Source organism: Myxocyprinus asiaticus, chromosome 23 (genome assembly GCF_019703515.2).
Source record: "Myxocyprinus asiaticus isolate MX2 ecotype Aquarium Trade chromosome 23, UBuf_Myxa_2, whole genome shotgun sequence".
Classification (NCBI taxonomy): Eukaryota; Metazoa; Chordata; class Actinopteri; order Cypriniformes; family Catostomidae; genus Myxocyprinus; species Myxocyprinus asiaticus.
In genome coordinates this window covers 35,805,279-35,829,929 of record NC_059366.1, presented here as the reverse complement: position 1 = coordinate 35,829,929, position 24,651 = coordinate 35,805,279, and the positions used below count along the sequence as shown (strand labels likewise).

General features: G+C 37.5%; 2 protein-coding genes across 2 annotated transcripts; one reads left to right on the top strand and one right to left on the bottom strand.

Moving 5' to 3' along the window:
* Positions 1-926: 926 nt before the first annotated feature.
* LOC127413911 (glia maturation factor beta) lies at positions 927-14,179 on the bottom strand. Its single transcript, XM_051651482.1, has 7 exons — positions 14,024-14,179; positions 11,635-11,731; positions 11,475-11,524; positions 11,277-11,326; positions 11,030-11,112; positions 10,801-10,874; positions 927-2,438 (listed from the first exon to the last, which is right to left on the bottom strand). Exons 1-7 carry the CDS (start codon positions 14,024-14,026, stop codon positions 2,367-2,369), a joined length of 429 nt encoding a protein of 142 aa, XP_051507442.1. The 5' UTR covers positions 14,027-14,179; the 3' UTR covers positions 927-2,366.
* A 1,749-nt stretch (positions 14,180-15,928) lies between these two features.
* lgals3a (lectin, galactoside binding soluble 3a) lies at positions 15,929-23,883 on the top strand. The gene is made up of 6 exons (XM_051651466.1): positions 15,929-16,095; positions 16,383-16,400; positions 16,563-17,234; positions 19,094-19,182; positions 19,263-19,419; positions 22,740-23,883. The coding sequence occupies exons 2-6, from the start codon at positions 16,386-16,388 to the stop codon at positions 22,893-22,895; spliced, it is 1,089 nt and encodes a 362-aa protein (XP_051507426.1). The 5' UTR covers positions 15,929-16,095; positions 16,383-16,385; the 3' UTR covers positions 22,896-23,883.
* Positions 23,884-24,651: the final 768 nt, after the last annotated feature.

The following is a 24,651-nucleotide window of genomic DNA, read 5'->3' as shown; positions in this document are numbered from 1 at the left end:
TCATAAAATATTATAATTTTGAGTAAAACATCTAAAATAATTTTTTTTTAAGAACATGTCAAATTGAATTATGATAAATATACACACATTTGTCAGCTCTTAGGAAAATAAATCCATAGACAACTATTACTGAATGTCACTTTTGTGACTGACATCACACATATCCATTAACTCTTTTATCTTTGAAGAGCTGCAGGTGTCTTACAGACTGTTGCAGTCATGTATGCCGTGCTGTATGCGATTCATGTTAATGTAGTGGTTGGTAAAATAAAAAATGAATTTGAGGAATAAAGAAGCAAATTCAATATGAAATCTTCATTTACAGGAGGGAAATGTGGGGCTAGTTAAATGCAAACAAAAACAAGGGATTTTGCACTTCCTGAGGCTAAATTACATTTTTAGTCATGCTGTAGTCAGGTGAAGCATTGTTTGATTCAGGCATGGATTAGCTACTAAAGGCCAGCTAGACAAAATCAAAAGATTGTGGGTGGAGCTTTCTACAGCTTTGTGCCATTGCATTGCTCAGCTAATGCAAACTCAGCTTCTGTGTTCGTCTCCAATGGATTTACATTACATTCATAGTAGTTGCTTTTTGCCCTAAGCCAACTGAGACATTTTTTTGTTTAATGACATACTTCTGAAAAGTAAATGGTCATAGGGTGCCCGTCTATCAGCAAGCTAAAAGTGTCATTCATTCCTACCATTTTCAAAACTGACTTAAAAAACCAATAAGATGGCCAGACTTAACATTTATATCCTCAACAGCTCTGAAGCAACTTTTTGAGAATTCTTTTCATTTTGAGGATAGCTTTTTGCATCATGCAGGTTCAAATGTTTTGCCCTTTGTTTACTGTAAATGTTATGCTCCTCAATTATGAAAATAAGGCATTAATATTTCAAGAACACAGTAAAGCACACGGACAAGATTTAAAAGAAAAAAAACTCCCATTTAATTATTCAAGATGAACAGCAGACAAATGTAATTGAGATATTCAGAAAGGAAACCACTTTACTGGTTTAAAGAGAGAACTTGAGTTAAAAACATTCAGGACAAACCAAAGCATCTAATTCAGTCATTAAAAATAGCTCATAGTGGACAAAAACTGATGTTAAACACATACAAAGCTCACTACTGAATGGGACAAATCATGTGATGTCCACATCATATAAACCACCAAAGTGAGAAATCAGTGTTTAATAGGAAACGGCACCAATCACAGGTATTACAGATGTACAGAGATGATGCACAAGTGAGCCAGACCCCACTTTAGAACTCACAGACTCTGAAAAATGTGAGATCTGCAGAGGTATTACTTATCAAAAACACATCACTTCCCAAACTGTTCATATTTTCATATTTCTCTGTGAAGCTGTAAACATTTATGCAATTTCCAGTGTTTAAATTTAGCCAATAGAAAGTTTTTATATACATATGTAAATAGCGATACTTTGCTTGAACTCAAGTATATAGAGAAACTGGCTTCATTCCAGCCTTTAATTGGACAAAAATAAACTGTACACCATTTCCAAAGAGGTGGGACAGTTGAGTTCTCTGGTCTGGGGTTAAGATAATCTTCTCTCCTAAAGACAGTGAATCAAGAAAAAGGAGAACCCAGAGCTCTTACTCAATTAACCGAAGGAGAAAGATTATAAAACTTTAGTGGATTTGTTCGTCTAGCTGCAAGCACAGATTTGAAAAGGCAAAACAGAGTGACTTAATGACAGTCAATGACAAAAGGCTAGAAACACTCAACAAACACTCTCTCACAAATAAAAATCTGTGACACTCCCAATCCCTTCACCTCCCAGTCACAACTCCTATCAAAAAATATTACCGTAGTTAATGTTTGGTCTAAAGATGTCAAATTACAGGAAGAAAACTACATTAAAAAGGAAGAAAAGGTTTGGCCCTTGTAGTAGCAGGAGTTTACATGAAGACTTGTGTGATTTTACATCAAAACTGTCATAAACAATTATAGATTATAGCATTTTTAAATATTTAAATCCGTTACCATGTCAGCTATCATAAAGGATAGTTGACATGAGATTGCCAGAAATCACAGCATGACACCCAACTATAAAGACAGTAGGAATTGGCCACCTGTGAAGAGCAGTACTCCTCAGGGACGAGTTTGGAATGGTTTTAAAAATCCACGGAATATTTTATAGTACTTTTGAAATTTGCTTTCATATTTCCTTTTCTATCACAACTCATATTTCTGGTACAGGCAGGTTTAGAGTTTGGGCAGAAGCATTCAAACATACACAAACAGACAGAATCAGATGGACTATGGTGTTCTCTCCTTTTGAAGGTGATGGTCCCATCTCGTCACTCTTTAAACATTTGCATTAGCTTGTATGGCCCCTTAGCGGAAAAAGCCCAGTTTCTCTCTTAGCCATTCCTCAGTCAGATCTTCAGTGTTTCTGATCTCAAACACCTGACAGATAGAAAAGCAGATACAGATTCATTAAAAAAAAACAACAACATAATTATGTGAATGTCAATATGAAAAGCTGTTTGCAAAGGCATTTTACTTCTGTAATCTAACGTATTTAAGAGTAAAACGAGAAAAATGTAGGGCGGGACATGATTTAATCAACCGTGTATTGAACCCTCACTAAGCCCAACTCCATTGGCTACCCTTGCTCGCTCTGACAAGCTTTGCAGAACTTCCTACAGGAATGAAAGGAAAATTGCAGTTAATGTCGCGTTTTTTGGCAAAACATTCTCATAAACAGAATGGATAATATTCTTATGTAGGACTCCTACTTTTATTATTTCTTCTCCTTCAACACGCTTTTTTTATTTTTTATGTGAAATGAAGTAAAAATGTTATTCACACACAACAAATAAAAATTCTTTCTTGGGCTGGATTAAAGAGTGACATTGCAAAGGATATTTATAGGACTTTTTTCATAAAGAAATAGTCTGGCAAACAGTCACTTGAAAAGAGAAAAGCATCATTTCATAGCGATTACACACCTGATAACATTAGTGTAAGTGAACAGTACTGCTCATAACATCTCATAACACAATCACTATGATGCTGTGAACTGTTTATGTGCTATCACCTTAACAATCACCTGAATCAATACATAAGTTAACATTAAATTTTAGACTTTAATTTACACTGGAGCAAATGTAGGAGTCCTTGCTGATGTTATAAATGTTCATTTGGGAATGAGGGGTTAACACAAGTGTGTATCCTCATAGGGTACCTCGTGTCACTATTACAAGTAACCCAGCAAAAATTATTTTTTGGTGTGGATAATTTCTATAAATTTCTGCTTAAATCTACTCAAACACACATTACTCCCACAGACTCTCATTGAAAAAAGCGGACGACAACAGTTTCTAAGATAGGATTGGTTAGAAACACTTAAGCTGTGCTTAGCAATGGGTCAATTGATAGAACTGTGGAAGTAGTAGAAGGTTGTTGAGGGAAATGGTTGGAAAAAGTAAGTGGGATTGATGCCAACCGAAAAGTGAAGTCATTTCAGAGATGGAGAAAAGTTATTCCATTTTGATACAAAGATCCCAATCCAGACCCTATCCACCCTAAAAAGTATCCAAGATTTGAATTAGGGTGTTCCAAACCATAGAGTGTCCCAAAGTTGCCCGGATGGTCTACTATTTCCAGTAGATTTTCAAAGTGTGGATCCGTGAAAAGTTTTTCAGCTAATATTGCCCACAATCTCTAAAGCTCGATGGAAGAGGAGTTTGGCCGTTCGCTTCAGAACTACAATTGCCATATGTGAAAAACTATCAATATGGCGGTAAGACTGATGGCGCATCATTACTTCATTATGTTTTTACAACTTAACCTAAGTTTTGTTGAACGCTGTGAGGAGAAACTACTTTGTTCTCGCTGTCGGATGAAGGAGCTGATCAGCTCATTGAAGGGATAGTTCACCCAAAAATGAAATTCTCTCATGATTTACTCACCCTCATGCCATCCCAGATGTGTGACTTACTTTCTTCTGCAGAACATAAATTAAGGTATTTAGAAGAATATTTCAGCTCTGTAGGTCCATACAATGCAAGTGAATAGGTGCCAAAAATTTTAAACTCCAAAATCCATATAAAGGCAGCATAAAAGTAATCCATATGACTCCAGTGGTTAAATCCATGTATTCAGACACGATGATATGTGTGGGCAAGGCCGTAACCATGTCTTGTACATTGGGGGTGGGGGGGTCGCAGGTGTTGAGGTCACAAATATAATGGTACTCGGTCCTTTAAAATAGTACAGGTGATAAAATAATAATTTTCTAATAAATGCTTTAAATGTGTTAAAGTTTTTTAAATGCGACCAAAATGTTATAATTTTTGGTTTTAAAAGATGTTTTTTTTTTTACGTTCACACAGTACAAGACAAACACTATGTCTGCATTGCTAGCAATATGCCAGTTTCAGTCATCTTTTCTTACTTTTTTGTGCTGTATCAAAGAAAAGATGAATATAATTTGAATTTCTTTTCATCACTGATGTGTCTGTAAAATGACATGACATCAGCTGGCTAGCAAAAAGAAAATACACAAAATAATTTACTGTCCTCAAGTTGTACCTCATTGTTTTTTCCCCCCTTAAAATCTTAAAACAATCTTTTCTTCAAAAATCCTAACGATGCTCTTTTACATACAAAAACACTTCATTTTGATCACTGCAATTCTATGGAATAGAGATGCTTAAAATATCTATTTTTATGTTCCAAGAAAAAGTAACAGCATATGGGTTTTGAACAACATAAGAGTGAATAAATGAGTGTGTAAAAGTACATTTTCCATTTTTAGGTGAACTATTCCTTTAACTGGTGGCTAATGTTTTGAGCACAGACCTGACAAGGACATATTCAAAATAAAATGGTTTCTTATAAAAAAGATGACTCTTAGGATATGCTGTACAAAATTCAGAATTAAAGACATCCAGAAATTGGGAGTCACGTGACGACATGCGAGGATCAGACGTGTGAACGATGAGCTCTGCACACTTTGCTAGTTTTAACACTATTAATCTGATCCATTTCTCGACATCCCACACTCTTGTAACCACCTCAGTGAATTTAGTCTCCATGGCAGTGATTGAGCGACGTATTACAGCAAGATCCTCCAAGTCAGCAACGGCCTTCGTCGGCATTGCCGACATGTTCAACATTTCTCGCCGAATTTCCTGCACTTCTCCAACCAAACTGGCTCCCGGGCTCGGGGCCTCTGCGGGGGTGTCAGCTTGAGCACATAAGTGTATTTTAATGTCCCCAGAGCCTGAGGATTTTGAATCCTTTGACATACTGTCCTCCTAGAACAGTTATGGTACAGAGTGTATCGAATCTCACCGGTTTATGAAATTGATAGTGTTAAAACTAGCAAAGTGTGCAGAACTTGCTGTTCACACATCCGAACCTCGCATGGCGTCACATGACTCCCCCTGCCTCAGCACTTTTAATATTCCCTTCCAATTCCATGAGTTCTTGTGCTTTTGGATATTTTGGTGAATGAGGCATACTGTATGATCCGACCCTTAAGAACAGCCTTAAGTGCCTCCCAAGCCACACCCACAGAGGATACTGAGGACCAGTTGGTCTCCATATAGACATTGATTTCAGCCTTTAGCATTTGTTGGAATTCAGGATTTTGCAAAAGGGATACATTAAAGTGCCAACTATATGATTTCTTTTTCTCCGTATTTGGCAACACCTCTAAACACACATGGGCGTGATCTGAGACTAAAATGTTTCCAACTGAGCAATCAACAACAGATGAAATGAGGGACTTAGATATATATTTAAAAAATCTATTCTAGAGTAAATCTTCTGGACTGATGAAAAAACTTATAGTCCCTAACTGATGGGTTCAAAAGTCTCCAAATTTCTGTAAGATCCAGATTTTTTACACATCCTGTGAAGCATCAATGTGGCTCTAGGGGGCTTGCACACTTTTGCTTCACTATGATAAAGGACTGAGTCCATCAAAAGATTAAAGTCTCCTCCCAATATTATATCATGAGGGATGCCATCGGCTTGCAACATCCCTTTTAGATCTATAAAAAAGCCTGCTTGACATAGATTCAAGGATTGCAAGAAACTCTTACATCAACGGAAGGTCGCTTTTGCACTGATGTTCCCAGCCAATTTGAGAATAGATGCTAAGGATGGCTGTAAAACATTCACATGTCCCCAGCAAGCGATGTCCTTCATAAATTCAATGGAGTGAGTGGGTCGTCATGTTGTGCACACGTTGCAGCAGAGTGGACCGACTCACTGAACATTCGCTTGACTGTTTGAAGAATCTGCGCACTCTTTTTGCGCTGGTTCCGCCTAGCAGCTGGAGTTAATTTTGTAGAGTAACACACCTTCAGGACAGTATTATGGATGAAACTACATGCTCTTTGTGCTTAGTCTGCCAATCGGCTGGAGTTCTATGCCCTACTAGATCTATGCCTTGCCTCCACAGAATTATTCATTCCTTTTCTAAGTTCTCAGGATACAGAGTTAATTGGTCTATATCCGAAGCTTTGGCTCTGACAGCGTACTGCCCAGTAACGGCTTTTCAGCCGGGCGCCTTCCAGTGGCCCAAAAAGAGCATTAAGTATTTGAGTACTTTATTCCCAGCAAATTTGTGTGATTTAGTTAGAGTTAATTTTGACCCTTTAATAAAAAAGGTTTTCGAGCGATGTGGGCAATTGGGCTTCATTACACTTATCTATGACTGGGAAGGTTAATGTTATTAAAATGAACTGTATTCCAAAATTCAACTACCTGCTACAATCTCTCCCTATAGATGTCCCCCTCTCTTATTTCAAGCAATTTGATAGCATAGCGAAGTCCTTCATTTGGAATGGTAAACGTCCCAGATTACATTTCAGTAAGTTGCATAGGCCGATTGACAAAGATGGGCTAGGCCTACCCAAGATTTTGTTTTATTATTATGAGTTCGATCTCAGACATTTGGCTCATTGGTCACTTCCACCTGAGAGAGCCCCTCCCTGGTTTTGTATTGAACAGCAATTTCTTGCCCCTATTTCGCCATTGCAAAGCCTTTCTATCAAACTAACCAAAGTTACACACCGTTATCTCGCATTTGCACGCAGTATGGACAAATGTGTCCAGAGTGTTTAATTCAGACAATTATTTAAATGTTGCTTCGAGCATATGGCTGAACCCAAAATGATGTATTAATAAGCCCCCTTTCTACTGGACAGAGTGGATTGTGAGGGAGGTTACTACACTCGGTGACCTATATGAGACTGGATTGTTGAGATCCTTTGAAAATATTGTTCAGCATTTTGGGATCCCCAGGTCTTAATTCTTCAGGTATTTACAGCTGCGCCACCTGCTCTGTACTATTTTTGGGAGTAGCATACACCCCCCTAGAGTGGCGGATACTCTGGGAGTGGTGATCACTGCTTTTGGAAAAGGTCATGAGGCATCAATGTATTACTCCCTGCTAATTCAGAGTCTGGGGGGTGGAACTTCAACTTCTCTCAAGAGATTATGGGAGAAAGATTTAAACTTGGTATTGGATGAGGGAGTGTGGGCTAAAATTCTAAAAAATGTCAAGTCTACATCTAGAGATGAAAGGGTGCACCTTATGCATTTTAAGATTTTACATCGAATCTATTGGACCCCCTCTAGATTGTATAGGCTTGGTCTTAAAGACACCCACCTGCTGGTGATGCCAATCAGAAGATGGGGATACAACCCATGTTTTTTGGTGGTGTATTAAGATCCAAGAATAATGGGGGTTAAAAGTTGATTCAGTGTATATATGTTTGCTTTTCTGTTTCATTTGTCTGAATCAATAAAAAGTGTTAATTGGAAAAAGACAAAGAAATTATTTAGAAAATCTTAAATTGATTATTAATGATTATCTAATAATATTTGCACTAAAAATATGACACTAGTCTGTCCTTGTAACAACCTAAAAACTGAATGGAAGCCTCAAGTCACAGTTCTAATCTGAGGGTGACAATGCTCTACTTTGAGTTTTATTGATAATTTGCTATTCCTTTACAATATACACACATTCGCGCTTTATCTTAAGCCTGACATGCTGAAAACTACTCCATTAATGTTTTCACATTCACAGTTATGAATAACATCTGAATCCCGTACTGTACATGACATATTTTCAATTCAAAACGCCGAATTTTGCCAAATGGTGAATAGTTTATTTTCGGTTGGTACAACATTTTAATCATAAAACAGTGGTCAAATTTTGCATGTTTAGTTAGATACTTTCATCTTACATAACACTAGCACTCTTGAACCTGAACTGCTTGCTGAAGCGTGCCGCTGGAATAATCCATGAGGTTTTCCGCTTAGTTTCTGAAACCTGAGTCACGCGACACCCGGCTTCATCGATTTTATTGGCTCAATTATCTCAAACAACATCGACGAGCAGTGTTAAGACTACTGAGCATGCTAAAAATTAAACTTTTTTAAATCTTTGTTATTCCTGCAACAACTTAATGACAACTAGACGGTGATGCATAATAGACTGCAGAACAGCAACAAGCATATCAATTATTGGGGGGGGCGTGGACAGTCTGGCCATATGTGATTATTGGAGGGGACTTGTCCCCCTCAATATATTGAGGTTACGGCCTTGGGTCTGGGTGAGAAACAGATCATATTTGTCATTTTTTTGTCAGAAATTCTCCTCCCTGCCCAATAGGGGGTGATATGCAAGAAAGATATGGATCACCAAAAAAAGTAAAGTAAAAAAGTAAAAGTGGAAATTAGCTGAGCAGGGAGATGAATTTATAGTAAAAAAAAAAAAAAGGACTTAAATATTGATTTGTTTCTCACCCACACCTATCAAATCGCTTCAGAATATATGGATTTAACCACCAGAGTCGCCTGGAGTACTTTTATTTTGCCCATATGTGGATTTTTGAGTTTACAAATGTTGGCACCCATTCACTTGCATTGTATGGACCTAAAGAGCTGAGAAATACTTCTAAAAATATAAGATTGTGTTCACCAGAAGAAAGTCATACACTCTGGGATGACATGAGGGTGATTAAATGATGAGAGAATTTTCATTTTTGGGTGAACTATTCCTTTAAACTGCGATCGACCAAGCGGCTCCATTTACATTGATCAGAAAAGGGTATGAGTGATAAACAATCCTCATCTTCCTATCATGCATTCTTTTATGTCCATCTACTGTATTTGTACTGCTTATTGTGGGTGCTCGTGTTCTTAAGAGCTTTGTTCTCGAAAATAATATTTAATGAAAAATTGTCAGCACCATATCGATTAAAAATGGGATTATCACAAACAGAAAATGAACCAAATGAACACAATTGTCTGTTCTAATTTTTTTTGTCATCAGTTGTATCAATGAAATATAGCAGAGGTCAAATATGATGTATACAGCTGTTGCCTTTCTGATATGACTGTAATATTGGTCCTGAGGTTGCCACCGGTTCCGACCCGAAAGCGAATCATCATGGCCCTGTTCAAGCTGGCAACCTGCACCAAGTAATGGGGGAAACTTTCAGTCTTAGTATAAGGAGCATCCATCGATGTGTATATGCTGTGTACACAGCTATTAAAGAAAAATTGATGCGGTGTAATATCAGGGTTTACATATGACACATTCCTGATATTCAAAAGGCTATTTTGATCTGATATCTGATCAAAAGCATTGCCATTACAACTGCATTATGTCCTGCATATTTGTCCAGCAACTTTTAAAAAAACAACTAAACTTGATTGTCATCAAAAATGTTTATGAACTAGAGTTAAACGGAAATATATTATGTCGACACTTGTGAAATTTTAGCTATAATTTGTGTTTCCATCAACTATATAGGTAAACTTTTTGATGTGATATACCTTTTGTCACAAAAAAAACCCTTGGATGGAAACGTAGTTAGTGTGACACTGCCAAAGTAGAAGAAGAAGGAAAAAAAAAACACTAAATAAAGTGATCCAGCACAATGTCATTCAAGTGTTCTGTCTTTCCGACTTGGTATAATGTTCAAGTTAAGTTGATAACACAAGATTTTTACTTTAGTTGAATGAATCATAAAATCACATGTTAAACTTTAAATATAACTGTTATCTGTTATATTTCATCTGCAACACATTGTGATCACACATTGAATAGAGATAACATTAGGAACATCTCCACATGAAACACCCTGCGACAGATCTTCAACGACGCGCTGTGTCTTCTCCAATATCGTAGGAAGCATTGTAGGGTTTTGTAAATGAAATGCAATGAAGAATAATGAATGATAGTGAAAATGAAATGAGGAACGTACATGTCAAGAAAACTGTAACACGATGATTGACAGGTCAGTGTACGGTAACAGGATGCACATTACAATGCGACTGAGGAGTCTTTGGTTTCAAGACTTGATTTTATGACATTATAGTAGGTCCCAATACTTGCACACTTTTTTGCTACACAATAAAAAAGTAGACACTTTTCCATCACAAAAAGAATAAAAACTTTAAGGGCACAGTATAAGTAGGTGAATTAGGACGCAGCCAATGTTTTTCTAAGTAGCATGTATCCATTAATTGTGCACAATATGACCAGGGACGTGCAAGTAAATAGGGCTCATTTTGATTCCATGATGACTTATAATTGTTTAGTAGTCATTTCATGACATCACTTTACCATATGGATCACTAAACTGGGAGATTCCTAACTTTTTGGGCATTAATGCTTAATAGAGATAAACAAAACACAGCCATATTAGATACAGAGGGCATCCTCTAATTAAGGACCATAACAAATACAATATTGTTGTGTGTATGCACATGTGTGTGTGTTAGAACTCACCTTGGTCAGCTCAACTGTCTGCACCAGTTTGTTTTTGCTGCCAGCATACATCATCTGCTGCTCAGGTTTGCATCCTGGGAAATAAAACGTTTTATTTTAGAGACTTGGAGAAACAGCACTGCTTCGTATTAATGTGTGTTTGTGTGTGTATACATGCAGAGTTTTTAATTTTTAAATGGATGAAAGCTCTCTCCGTGTTAAGCATTACAGAATTTGCTTTTTCTTTTACCAACAGGACTGGAGAAGATAAAACACAGGGGGTATGACACTCTCCCATCATCATGCTGGTACTTATAGCTGTAGACTAAAAATGTGTCACTAGTTAAGGAACCTCAGAAAAGAACTTCACCCCAACACAGAATATCCCATAATTGTTCAATGTTAAATGTACAATAGGACATTTTTGGAAGAACCCATATGTTCCTAGAGTATAAATTGTGGTATAGCACAGAGTAAGTTTTGTTAGTGAAGGATATCTGGGCTGTCTTTCAGGTAGCTCATTCTTCAGGTCTTCAGGGGAAATATCCTACAGGGAGAAACCAAACCCCACTTTACACCACTGAGCAGAAAAATCCACTGGAAAGCTGTGTATCAGCCTGTTCTCAAACTCAAGTCTCAACTCTTCATTCAATGACTTATGTGTATAATCCATCACAGGAAGTGTGTAAATCTACCTCATGCTCCTCATCCAGAATCACCAGCTGTTTATCTTTATCAATCTTCACTGTAACCAGAGGAGAACAGAGCGATCAGCACCTCACCCTCGCAGAATATGAGAGTATGTGGGCGTATGGAAGTGTTTGAGTGCAAGTATTTCATTTTCATTTAACTCACTGATGATGGCAGCATTGTTGGTTTCCTTCCTGAAGCGGAAATCCCTCAACTTTTTCACCAGATCTTCATCTACCTCACACACAACTAAAGACTCACTCTACACACACACACACACACACATATTCAGTCAAAAGTTTGGAAACATCTACTCATACTTTATCATTAGGCCTACTATTTTCCAAAGATTAATAGTAGAGTAATAGTAAAGTCAGACATCAACACAATTGGAAATATGGGAATTATGCAGTGGCTAAAAAATGTAAACAAATAAAAACTATTTTAAGCAGTACTGAAGGAGTTACCATGTATGCAGGGCACTTGAACTCATCCATTTGAAATATGTAAAGGGTTACGGTCACACTCAGGTCAGGAGTTCTAATGTGTCTTTTAAATTCTCTATATAGTAACAAGTGAATGAAATACAGCTGTAAATGACAGAAACTACAATATATTCATGGGGGATATATTCAAGATTCAGACAGTGAAACATTTAGTTATTGTAAGAGAAACTTTGATTCTTAAAACCTGACGTCACTTTGCTTAAATGAGTTCATATTTACTATATAGTCGACTGTCCAAAATTGTTAATAATGTTGACAAATTATAAATCTGTATAATTTGTCAACATTATTAACCTTTTTTTGACAGTTGCCCCCACATTAGCATCAACAGTGTAACCCCACCTTAAAGGTATATGTCATAAAAGACCCAGGTGAAATCTACATGCTTATTCTTTATAACAGGAAAATTCTCTCTAATATTGTTGTATTAGTAATTTTTTTTTTTAAATAGTTGATATATATATTTGATTGAATTTTGAGTTTCAAACACATTGAAAATGGAGCAGGAGTTTTAGGTGAGAGTGTAAAAAATCCTGTAAAACAGAAAAATGTGCAATTTCCATGTTTTGTTTTAAAATATGAAATGTCTAAACAACTCCACACCCACACAACACATACAAAAAAGTGCAATGGACCAGAATTATTATTATTATTATTTTTATATTATTTAAAATTGTTATAAAGTTGTAAAATGACACCCTTATGTACTCTATTCCTGAATGCCACTATATTTCAATATTACACAATGTAGCTATATGTGTTGTTTGGAGCACACAAAGATGTGGTCCAGAAGCTATGACCATTGTGCCCTTGCCGTGAACTAGGCATCTAATCTCAGGTTGCTCCATGAGGACTGTCCCTTTAATAGGTACAATGTCAAGCACTATGGATATAAGCACCAGCTCAGCTGAATGACAACTTTCTATACTTGCATACTACACATAAATATGAACATGAACATGGTATTTAAAATATATTTTATTACATAAATATAAACTGAAGACAATCAATGTATTACAAAAAAATAATACCAGTGTTAAATGCATTGACTCCCATAGGAAACACATATGGGTTACATAGGACCCACATTCTGTATGCATTCTAGGGGTAGTGATGCAAATTATCTTATAATTTAAAAAATATTCAATAATGTTAAAAAAAAAAAAATCGTTTAAAATGATAGAAGACACCTTGATTGAGGAATACCTACAGTGGCAGATCGAAAGACCACTTCATGTATAAATTATGTCTTTGACCCACATATGCTCCATGGTTAATAATAAAAATAAAAGCATTTGTCCACTGACAGAAAATCACAACAAGTGGGATGGTGTCACCTCTCACAAGGATCATGAGTTTACTAAAGTCAAAACTCATGTATCATTACAATCAGCTTGGTTCATCTGATTAAAAACAGACATCACACACTGATGTCACAATCAGGACAACCATCACGTTTTTTGCTGTTGATGTGGCATACGACGTGGGCAAACGTGTTTTACGTGCTATGGTTGTGGAATGCAAATAATCTACCTTATTTTCCGTATGATTTAATAGATTTCTGCTTTGATTTAATTACATTGTATGAGGCTTGACGTGCCATTCAAAGCAAATTAGCCACACCGTCTCAGATTTTCCAGCATTTCCTTGAAATACTGAAGTGTGTGCATGACTGGAACAGGAAATGAGAATTCCCCCGGAGCCACCGGAATTCCATCATATCAGTTATGTAAGCAAATTCTTTGTCGTGAAAACGCCAAATAGGCTTTCAGGGTGTATGCAACGCCTGTATAAAGGCCTGTATTTCGGTGAACTTTATGAAGTCGGTGTAATGCAGGAGAAGGTTTGACTGCACGCACTGACATGATCACAAAGCACTGGGTGGAACTGCAACAGGGCTCAGGCAAATAACAACCCCTCCAACACAAACACATATCGCAGCACGGAAGCGCGCGGCGTTATTTAGATGCCTCAGTATAATTATACTACCTCCAGACATCACCGCCATTACAATGTTGTAAGTAATACAAGCCAGTTTTTGGACTCACCATTTTCCCCGGAGCACAGACAGCAGCACGAGATCAGCAGTGCAGGAGTTCTACGGTGCCGCGTCTCGTGACGCACGTTCAACCAATCAGAGCGTTGGAACTCGCCAGGATTTGCTTGACAAACCGTTCCAGGATCAGTTGGTTTCAGCTATGGAATGATGAGCTTTGTCTGATCCCAGAACAGCATTCAGGCATGAGGATAAACGCAGTGAATTATTGAGTTCCTGATGCCAATGGAAATAACTATCGGATGCAACATTTCTCTCTTCATAGTCGTTCAAAAATAAAATAAACAAGTAAAACAAGAATTGTACGTTTTTTTGTTTTTTTTTTGTTTTTGTTTTTTTAACTGAATGCATTAAGGACGAAATTGAGCACTTTCAACAGAATTTGTGGCATAATGTTGATTACCACAATAAATAAATAAATAAATAAAAACTGGGTTAGCTTTATTGTCAAGTATGCTTACACATACAAGGAATTTGTCTTGGTGACAGAAGCTTCCAGTTCACAAACAATACAACAACAAGACAGAGATAATAATAATGAAATATAATAAAAATAAAAAGTGAATAGAAAATATAAGTATATATAGAAATACACAATAAGACAAATATATATGTATGTATGTATGTATGTACAATATACAAATGCAAATCTGTTATATACAGATAGTGCAAAGGAATTTATGGCAGAAGAGGTAGAATATGTTGGATAAATATAAATATACTAAGCTGTGTATTGCACATAATTATTGCTCAAAGGGGCCGTTTTAACTGTTCATGAGATGGATGGCCTGAGTGAAAAAAACTGTTTTTGTGTCTGACTGTTCTGGTGCTTAGTGCTCTGTAGCGCCGGACAGAAGGCAACAATTCAAAAAGGTAGTGGGCTGGGTGGAAGTGAATGGGGCCAAAATGTGAAAATAATCACTGTCTTAAAACTATAGCCACAAGACAAAATGCGTGTTAACATGATTTTAGTGTTATAAAATCGCTTAACTTTTCTGTGAGAAGTTACATCCGATTTTATAACTTTGTAGCCATATGATGGCGTAACATTGTAAACCCTAAAACGCTAAAAATGACTGTAAAAATGAAGATTTAAATAACTTAACATCTCAGAAGTATTAATCTAAGTGCCTGTATAAAATTAAAGGCTTTACATTTCTGCCTTTAAACCTTCCAAAAGTTGGCCCCACTCACTTCCATTGTAAGAGAATCAAAGACCTTTTTTTTTTAAAGGAAGAATGAATCGAAATTTTTTTTTTTTTTTTTTTTTTTTTGTAATCAACAGTATGCCACAAATGCTGTCGATTGAATTTAACTTGTATTGAACCCGGAATATTCCTTTAAACGACATAATATATATATATATATATATATATATATATATATATATATATATATATATATATATATATATAGCCATAATGAGTTTTTTTTTTCTTGGCAAAGAGAGTTAAGAGCAACATTAAATGTAGTATAGTGTTGTATATACTACATTTACATTAATACTTATAGTACTTATAGTATTATAGTGTAAATCATTTTGAAGATAACCGGACAAGCGGCCAATTCATTAAGTGATGAGCTGTTTCCTCACATTAGCAGTTTATTCGGCGTAATGAAGCATTTCTTCAATAGTCACCGGCCTCTTGTCAACTTGCCATTGTTCCGACACAGAATGGAGCAGCGCTTTACATCGCTTTGCTAACCTTGTAGGCTCAGTTGATAGAAGGTCTCTGGAAACGCCCACCCCGTCACAGTAATCCTTGCGCATGAGTGCAGACTCGGGCCTATCCCTCTTTGGGAGTGCGCGTTCATTACATATCTCAGATCTATAAACACAATGGATAGTTCGTTGCGCTTAACTACAACGGTTTATGTTTTATCCGTATGATTTGGTGCTCACAATGTTTTCAAACACGCCGTGGAAAACGCTCCATGTTTCAGTCTTCACCTCATTTCCTGTGTAGAGTTTAGTAAATCGGACCTTTGGATCAGTTCGGGCGACAGGATCTGGTCCCGTTCATAAGCCCTAATCTCCGTAGCTCAGGCCTTCATCCAGTCGAGGTACCCATAGAGCTGCTCACATTTCACTCGAAATTCTAGCTGTTTCTGTATCGCTCTAGCCCTAACACAGATTCATAAATGTGTGGTTTGAATGGTTTATTTTAAAATCAGATTCAGTTTAACATCTTTAAACTATAGTGGTTAACCCAACCCTTTGCGAGAATACGTTTGATTTACGGACGTTACACAGTTTTTTTTTTTTTTTGTTGTTGCATGTACTAAATGACAGAATTTGACTTGTGTGCCATCGCATGTGTTATTAAGTGTTACTGTTTTTTCTTCTACAGGCCATGGCAGACTTTTCGGTAAGTTGTGAACTATTTTAGGAGTAATTCACTGCCCTAGATAAGTTTTTAAAGATAATATGTGACCAAAAGTCTCTCTGACAGTCAGATGTCTTAATAAAACACTCGGTGTGTGTGTGTTTTGTTTACTGTAATTAGTACTACTGCATCCTCTTTCTGTAGCTTGCTGACGCTATCCAGGATGATGCTTCTGGTGTAGCATCGAAAACTAGTCACACCAATCCATCAGCTCCTGGAAACGGGGCCCCGCCCCCCACTAATCCTGGCTGGCCTGGTGCGGCCCCTGGTGGCCCAAGTTTCCCATCCTCAGGAGGCCCTGCCCAACCATCAGCCCCTTCTGGCTTTCCTCAGACTGGGCCGTCTGCTCCTGGACCCTTTCCCTCCGGCCTAGGAGCCCCGGGACAGTTTCCTGGAGCCCCAGCTGCCCCGGGTGGATACCCTCCAGGCCCGGGTGTACCAGGACAATTCCCCTCCAACCCTGGAGCTCCAGGACAGTTCCCCCCCATGCCAGGTCAGTTCCCACCAGGTGGGGCACCCATGCCATACCCAGTTCCTGGACAGTTCCCCTCCCCACCTGGAGCTCCACAGGGCCCGTACCCAAATATGCCTTACCCACCTGGACCAGCTGGGCCTGGCATGTACGGTCCAGGTGGCCCTGGTGCCTTTCCCCCAGATGGAGGTCCAGGATATGGAGGAGGAGTGTTTCCCCCAATACCTGCAGGGTCCTGGGGTCCCCCTGGAGGGGGCTTTCCTCCTCAGCCCGGCCCGCCAGGAGGCTTCGGTCCTGGGCCCATGGGACCATACGGTGGGCCTGCTGCTCCAGGTGGAATGCTGGTGAGCAGTGATAACAGTTTGAATGGGTGTATAAAGGGATTTGCATGTGTACATGTGTGTGATAGGCTTGCTGTGGTGTGATGGCTCTCCTCTAATCTGCTGGAGTTTGTATTATCAGAGTATTCATGAGATGAGGGTAGCTTTTGGGTTTTTCAGATTTGTTCTTCAGGTCTGGGTTTCCTTCTGTGTGCTCATTCCACTGGATCAGATTACACCACTGTAGATCTTAAACTCATGCACATCATATGCAGATCTCAAAGTTCCTCTTCTTGTTTTTCAGCCACCACATAGACCTCCATATTTTTGAGCACAATGAACAGCTCAGCCAATCACAGGAGGAGGACAGCACTGCAGCCAACACAAAGAACCCAGTTAACATCCAATCATCGCTCAGTTCTAGCACATAGCTTATGCTGATTTGCATATCACCTGTGCAAACAAATGCACATATTTAATGTAGCTAAGCTACTTATTTGCTGCTCAGTACACAAAATGATTATCTTTGTACTATTGACAACAAAATGTTTTAATTGCTTGAATAAGAGAATAAATAATGCACTTTGTATTTGTACCAACAAGCAGATCAAATCCATATTATTGTAATTAAAGGTTTTTAAATGGGCTTGATTTATTTTTTCTTAATGTCACCTTCTGTCTAACAGAAGCTGCCTTTAATATTGACTCTATGCTAATGCTGAGCAGCAAGTTATCTCATAAAGAAAAGTGACTTATGGTATTAGTTGAGGGTCAGGGGCCAATAAGGGGAATTCTCATATGTACAGAACTCAACCCTACTTTGAGAATCTATAATCAAAATCAGAAATTATTTTATTTTGCATTGCATGATGATCAATAAAAATAAGTGATTTAATAATTACATGAATATATTCATCATTTATAGACTTCTCATCAATGCTCTTGAATGTGAATATGTTGAGGGTTTTTATCACAATTTTGTGCATGTGCATGAACAGTATGACATTTGTGTGTTGTTTAAATCTATTTATTCACTGAAGGAAATAATGAGTGGGTGAGGTTTGGAATCGGGGATTGGCTGTCTTTGCTATTTGTCACAGTGTTGCCAAAGCGAGGTTGTTTATAAACTGAGGGAAGTCGAGAGTTAGATTTCTTTCAGCCAGTTTGTCACATGATCTCTGACGTGGCATTAACTGGAGTGTGAAAAAAAAAAAAAATAGGGTAAGGGCAGAGTCCCTAAATGTGACGACACACGTTGGCAAAATAGGTTTATTCCACAGGCTTTCATGATGAATTCAGTTAACTACACAGTTCTTCTAAAACTAATTTTTCTTTTTTTTTTTTTTTTAGTTCAAGTCGAAAAATACTCATTTTAATTATTATATTTTGCTTGTTATGCAGTGTCCTTTCAGTCTCTGTTAGTCTGATGCTGCTGTCTCATTTGGGACTGTTTTATGCCACCGTGATATTTTCACACTATGGAAAAGCTTTAGCTGTAATTTTATGATTGGAAATAGAAGAAACTCAGAGACATCATGGGAAAATCTAAATCAAGATAACATTCAAACAGATATTAATAATCAACTTGTGTCTTTAACTATTTAAATTAAGTGTTGCAAACACAGTATTCTCACATTTATGTAAGCTGTAACTGAAAAATTGGTTATGCATCCACTGAGGGTTCGCAAGAGATGTTTTTGTTTCTTCTTTGCATTGGACAGTTATATTTTGGCATTTTAGTTAACTACTTTAACAATGATCAAGGACAGATTCCTGCGTCCATTTTTACATATATTTTTACTGTAGAGAGAGAACTCTTAACACCTGGCAAGGAATTGAAATAAATAGTTTGTGCAATTTTAATTTGTGTCTTTGTGTTTTAGCCAGTGCCGTATGATCTTCCGCTGCATGCAGGGATAATGCCTCGCCTTCTGATTACGATTGTGGGTGAGCCAGTACCAGGAGGAAACAGGTAACAAACACACACAGACAAACAACACTGTATTGCTTCTACAAAGCAAACCCTTACTTTCTTTGTCTCACTTTTTACAGGTTCCAGGTAGATTTTCTGAGGGGGCCTGACGTGGTTTTCCATTTCAACCCTCGTTTTCATGAGCACACCATTGTACGGAACTCAGAACTTGGGGGCTGCTGGGGTCCTGAGGAGAGAGAGGGGGGCTTTCCCTTTGTGCAGGGCAGACAATTTGAGGTACGGCATTTTATTTGCTACAATCATGTCAGATTAAAGGTTATGTCACAAAGACGGATGATCCAATCACATGTGGTCAGGTGAGACACATCACTGTTTACACCTGGTCACTTAAATGCATTTCCTGTGACCACTTGTGATCGGATTTGGAGGGGAGGGACTCTGTTTTGTGACAACATACATCAATCACTATGTCAGTATGTTACTAAATGACATAAAAGCTCAGCAAATTCAGAAAAGACAAAGAAAGAGTGAAAAAAAAAAAGTGCGCTATTTCACCCACATGCTTCTGAAATTGAATCTAAGCACAAACGCAACATTTCGAGCAGAATTGTCCGTTATTTTAGTGGATTACCTGTATTAACCTGAGCTTCAGATGTCTGTGCTTCTCATTAGTGTCCCTGAATGTTGATATCAGACACACTGAAGAAGATCTGTGAAGATCTTATGCTTGTGTGTGTATCTGCTTTTTAAAAATTTTCCGATCGGACGGTTATTTCCTTTTAAAGCCACTTGAACTGGCAAATTTTAAACTCTTGTTTTAGCACAGCGGTTGACTGACAGGTGAGGGGAGACACTTCGCTGTTGCTGGGATGTATTCAGGACAGATTAGCATTTACACTTCAAATGTGATGTGGTCACATGCATTTTTGACCACATTCGTATGTGGTATTTGTGATCCAATCACTAAACGTTTTAGACCTTGTTTAGACCTGTATTTAGCGCTGACCACATGTGATCGGATCAACAAAAATGCATCTTAATACCATGTGCAAATGAGTTCAAAGTGGTGAAACTCTTGACAATTAACTAGGTTATGTGCAGATAATCTCAACCAATCTTTTACTGTTTTGATAAATAGTCATTCTTGATAACCAATTCAAACGCTCCAATAAATATTTCACATAATTAATTTGATAACTTGATTCGCACATCTAACACTGTCAGTACTGGGATATTGTTGGTCAGTGGATAAATACGTGGATCAGTAAAATATTTTTGCCTCTTTTACAAGGAGTTCCAGGTTCTCATCCATTCATTATAACTTTTTTTTTCTCCCCTTTTCTCCCCAATCTGGAATGCCCAATTCCCAATGCACTCTAAGTCCTCGTGGTGGCGTAGTGACTCGCCTCAATTCAGGTGGCGGAGGACGAAGCTCAGTTGCCTCCGCGTCTGAGACCGTCAATCCACACATCTTATCACGTGGCTTGTTGAGCGTGTTACCACGGAGACGTAGCACGTGTGGAGGCCCCACACTATTCTCCACGCACAACTCACCACGTGCCCCACCGAGAGCGAGAACCACATTATAGCAACCACGAGGAGGTTACCTCATGTGACTCTACCATCTGTAGCAACCGGGCCAATTTGGTTGCTTAGGATACCTGGCTGGAGTCACTCAGCACGCCCTGGATTCGAACTCGCGACTCCAGGGGTGGTAGTCAGCGTCAATACTCGCTGAGCTACCCAGGCCTCCCACCATTATAACTTTTTAATTTAAGAACGAAGATTGCATTTGCATGTCATTGGATGTACACTACCAGTCAAAAGTTTTGAAACACTTACTCATTCTTTATTATAACCTTTTTTTTTTCACATTTAGAATAATAGTAAAGTCATCAAAACTATGGAATAACATAAATGGAACTATGGGAATTATGATGTGACTAAACAAAATCCAAAATAAATCAAAACTGTGTTATATTTTAGCATCTTCAAAGTAGTCACCCTTTGCCTAGAATTTGCAGACATGTACTCTTGACATTTTCTCAACCAACTTCTTGAGGTATCACCCTGGGATGCTTTTTAAACAGTATTGAAGGAGTTTCCATCTATTTTGGGCACTTATTGGCTGCTTTTCTTTATTATTTGGTCCAAGTCATCAATTTCAAATGTTTTTTTATTATTTTTTTTTTATTAAATTTGAGTTTTATAATGAAATAAATTAATATGGTGGTACAATTATATTTTTTCAAACATTTAACCATACACCTTCAGATCAAAAATTGTTTAAGATCATGAGAAACATTTCAGTCAAGTGTTTCAAAACTTTTGACCGGTAGTGTATATTATAAGCGGAGAACACATTTGTTTGCATTTTGCTTTACAATTTAACTGGAAAGGAGCGTGAGCTGCTATGCACGAGAGAACATTGGTGCCCGCTGTCACTCAAACCCTCTGATAACAGTCGCAACAAGCACTCACCATAACATTTAAATAACAAACTCCAGCGCTGGATCACAACTTATTATAACACAAAGGAACGAAATAGAAACTCCTGCTGAAGAACTGGAGATGTTTCTTCTGCATTAGACACCTGACGAAAGCGATTTCAAAAAGTGGTGGGGACAAAATTGGCTAAGGGAAAAAATGTTTGGACATGACCCACCCATCCCACATGTAAATGACACATATGGTTTACACCAGTTAGGGAAACTACCTATGAATGGCTTATATTTGTCTCTGCAAATTAAGCTGGAATAGGAGAATGTATTTTGACTTTCAAAATAATTACAGACATTACAATTTACTAACATAAACATTAAGGCATGATTTTCAATACAATGAAACTGCTCAATGGGGACATTAAGACATTTAAAGGAATATTCAGAGTTCAATACAAGTTAAGCTCAATCGACAGCGTTCATGGCATAATATTGATTACCACAAAAATTGATTTTGGCTTGCCCCTCCTTTTCGTTACAGTGAGGCACTGACAATGGATGTGAATGGGGCCAATTTTTTAACATTAAAATACTCACTTTTTCAAAAGTATAGCCATGAGACAAACAATATGCATGTTAACATGATTAGTGTGATAAAATTGCTTTCTAACCTTTTCTGTGTAAAGTTATAGCCAATTTTACAACTTTGTTGCCATGACAATGTCAACAAATCCTAAAACTCTAAATTGACTGTAAATTATGATTTAAACAACTTTACAGCTTAAATAATACATGAGTTTTAACAGAAGAATTAATGTAGGTGTTTTTATAAAATTATAAGCTTCACATTTCTGCCTTTAAACCCTCCAAAAATTGGTCCCATTCACTTCCATTGTAAGTGCCTCACTATAACCTTGATTTTTGCTTTTTTTAAAGAAAATGATGGACTATTCGAAATATTTTTTTGTGGTAATCAACATTATGCCACAAATGCTGTCGATTGAGCTTAACTTGTGTTGAAACCAGAATATTCCTTTAAGACACAAAATGCTTTACAGTATGATTTTCTGTAAAGATGCTTTGAAACGATGTGTATTGTAAAAGCACTATACAAATAGAAATTACTATTTTTAATGTGTGCATTTGTTTGTTTAGCTGAAGATACTGGTGGAGACAGATGGGTTTAAGGTGGCCGTGGACGACATTCATCTGCTGGAGTATGAGCACAGAACAGGCGGAATGGAGGATGTCACTTGTCTGCACATAGAGGGAGACGTCACTCTGTTCAGCGTTGCCCCCAGCATGATCTAACACACACAGGGGCGTAGGAGCGATTTGACAATATGGGGGAGACACATTAAGGCATTTAGGCATCTCCCAGAAAGGGGGAAGGACAAACATAGAAATTTCTGAAAGTTATTATGATTGCGTTACCACTCCCTTTCTCACAGACACACACTGCAGATGTCTTTCCCACCTGTCTCTTTAGTGCAGATTAACAGATAGTTGCTTTCCGTAAAATATATGATTGTCACTTGAGCAAAACAGATTGCATCCTGTGTAACTGGAAGTCTAAAAGAGCTTGACTCCTCTGAGAGATCATCAGGAGCTGAATATCGCTGTTATGTCTTAAACATTTCAGCTTTGGCATGACTTTTTTTCCCATTAAAATGCATTATGCACTAGTTACCGTTTTGCATGACTAACATGACTAAATTGACTTATTTTGTTCCAACAACACCTGCTTTGCATACAAGATCTAAGTTGTAGAGGGATAGTGCACCCAAAAATGAAATTTCTGTAATCATTTACTCACCATAATGTTGTTCTAAATCCGTATGACTTTATTTCTTCTGTGGAACACAAAAAGAGATGTTTAGCAGAATGTTAGCCTTAGTCACCATTAACTTTCATTGTGTGGAAAAGGGATGCAATGAAAGTGAATAGCGACTGAGGCAAACATCCCTTTTTGTGTTCCACAGAAGAAAGAACATCATACAGGTTTGGAGCAACATGGGGGTGAGTGAATGTCAACACAATTTTCGTATTTGAGTTTACCTTTAAGCTGGTACAGTAACAAGGTGATAAAATGGGATCATAAACACATTCAAGAAAGAAAAGATCTATGACACTGTGCTGAATCAGATCAGGTCTAAAGAGCAGAAATATTTCTTTATTAGGAATAAATGTTTGAATACTGTTTATAAATAAAATCATGCTGATAATGGAGAAAACAGAAGCCAATAATGGTGTCAGAATAAATGATGTATTACCCTTATAGAAATGTGCTTTGTACAATTCCAATTTAAATATTTGGGCTGCATGTCAATTTGCATACTTTGCAAATGTTTGTAAAGAAAGGTTTAGGATTTTGAAAGAAAAAAAAAAAAGAAACATAATACGATATTGAAACAAATTAGAAATATTTAAGATTCTGCACTAATTTAGATTACTAATCAAAAAAGCAAAAATGTGACGTTGACAATGTCAACTCATTTGTACTACAGGCCAGCTTCCATTCAAGCACACAAGATGCTTTTTGGAACATTCTCAAACCATGCTGGAATAACATGGATCAACAGCTTTTGCACAAATTTGTGGAGTCTACACCAGCTCGAGTTCATGCTGTCATTAAAGCAAAAGGAGGACATACAACAACAACAACAACAACAAAAAAAGATATTAATTAAAGGAATAGTTCCCCAAAAGATGACAATTCTCTCATAATTTACTCACCCTCAGGCCATCCCAGATGTGTATGGCTTTCTTTCTTTTGTTGGACACAAACAAAGATGCATACTTACAATGCAAGTGAATGGTGACCAAAACTTTGAATTTCCAAAAAGCACTCAAAGGCAGCATAAAAGTAGTCCATATGACCCCAGTGGTTAAATCCATGTCTTTTGAAGTGATCCAATCGGTTTTGGGTGTGAATAGACCAAAATATAACTCCTTTTTCACTATAAATCTTGACATCAGCATTCTCCTTGGCGATCATGATTTCAAGATCGATAACACTCCCTAGAGCCATCTAGTGCTCTGTAAATGCGTAAAGCAATAGTAAGTG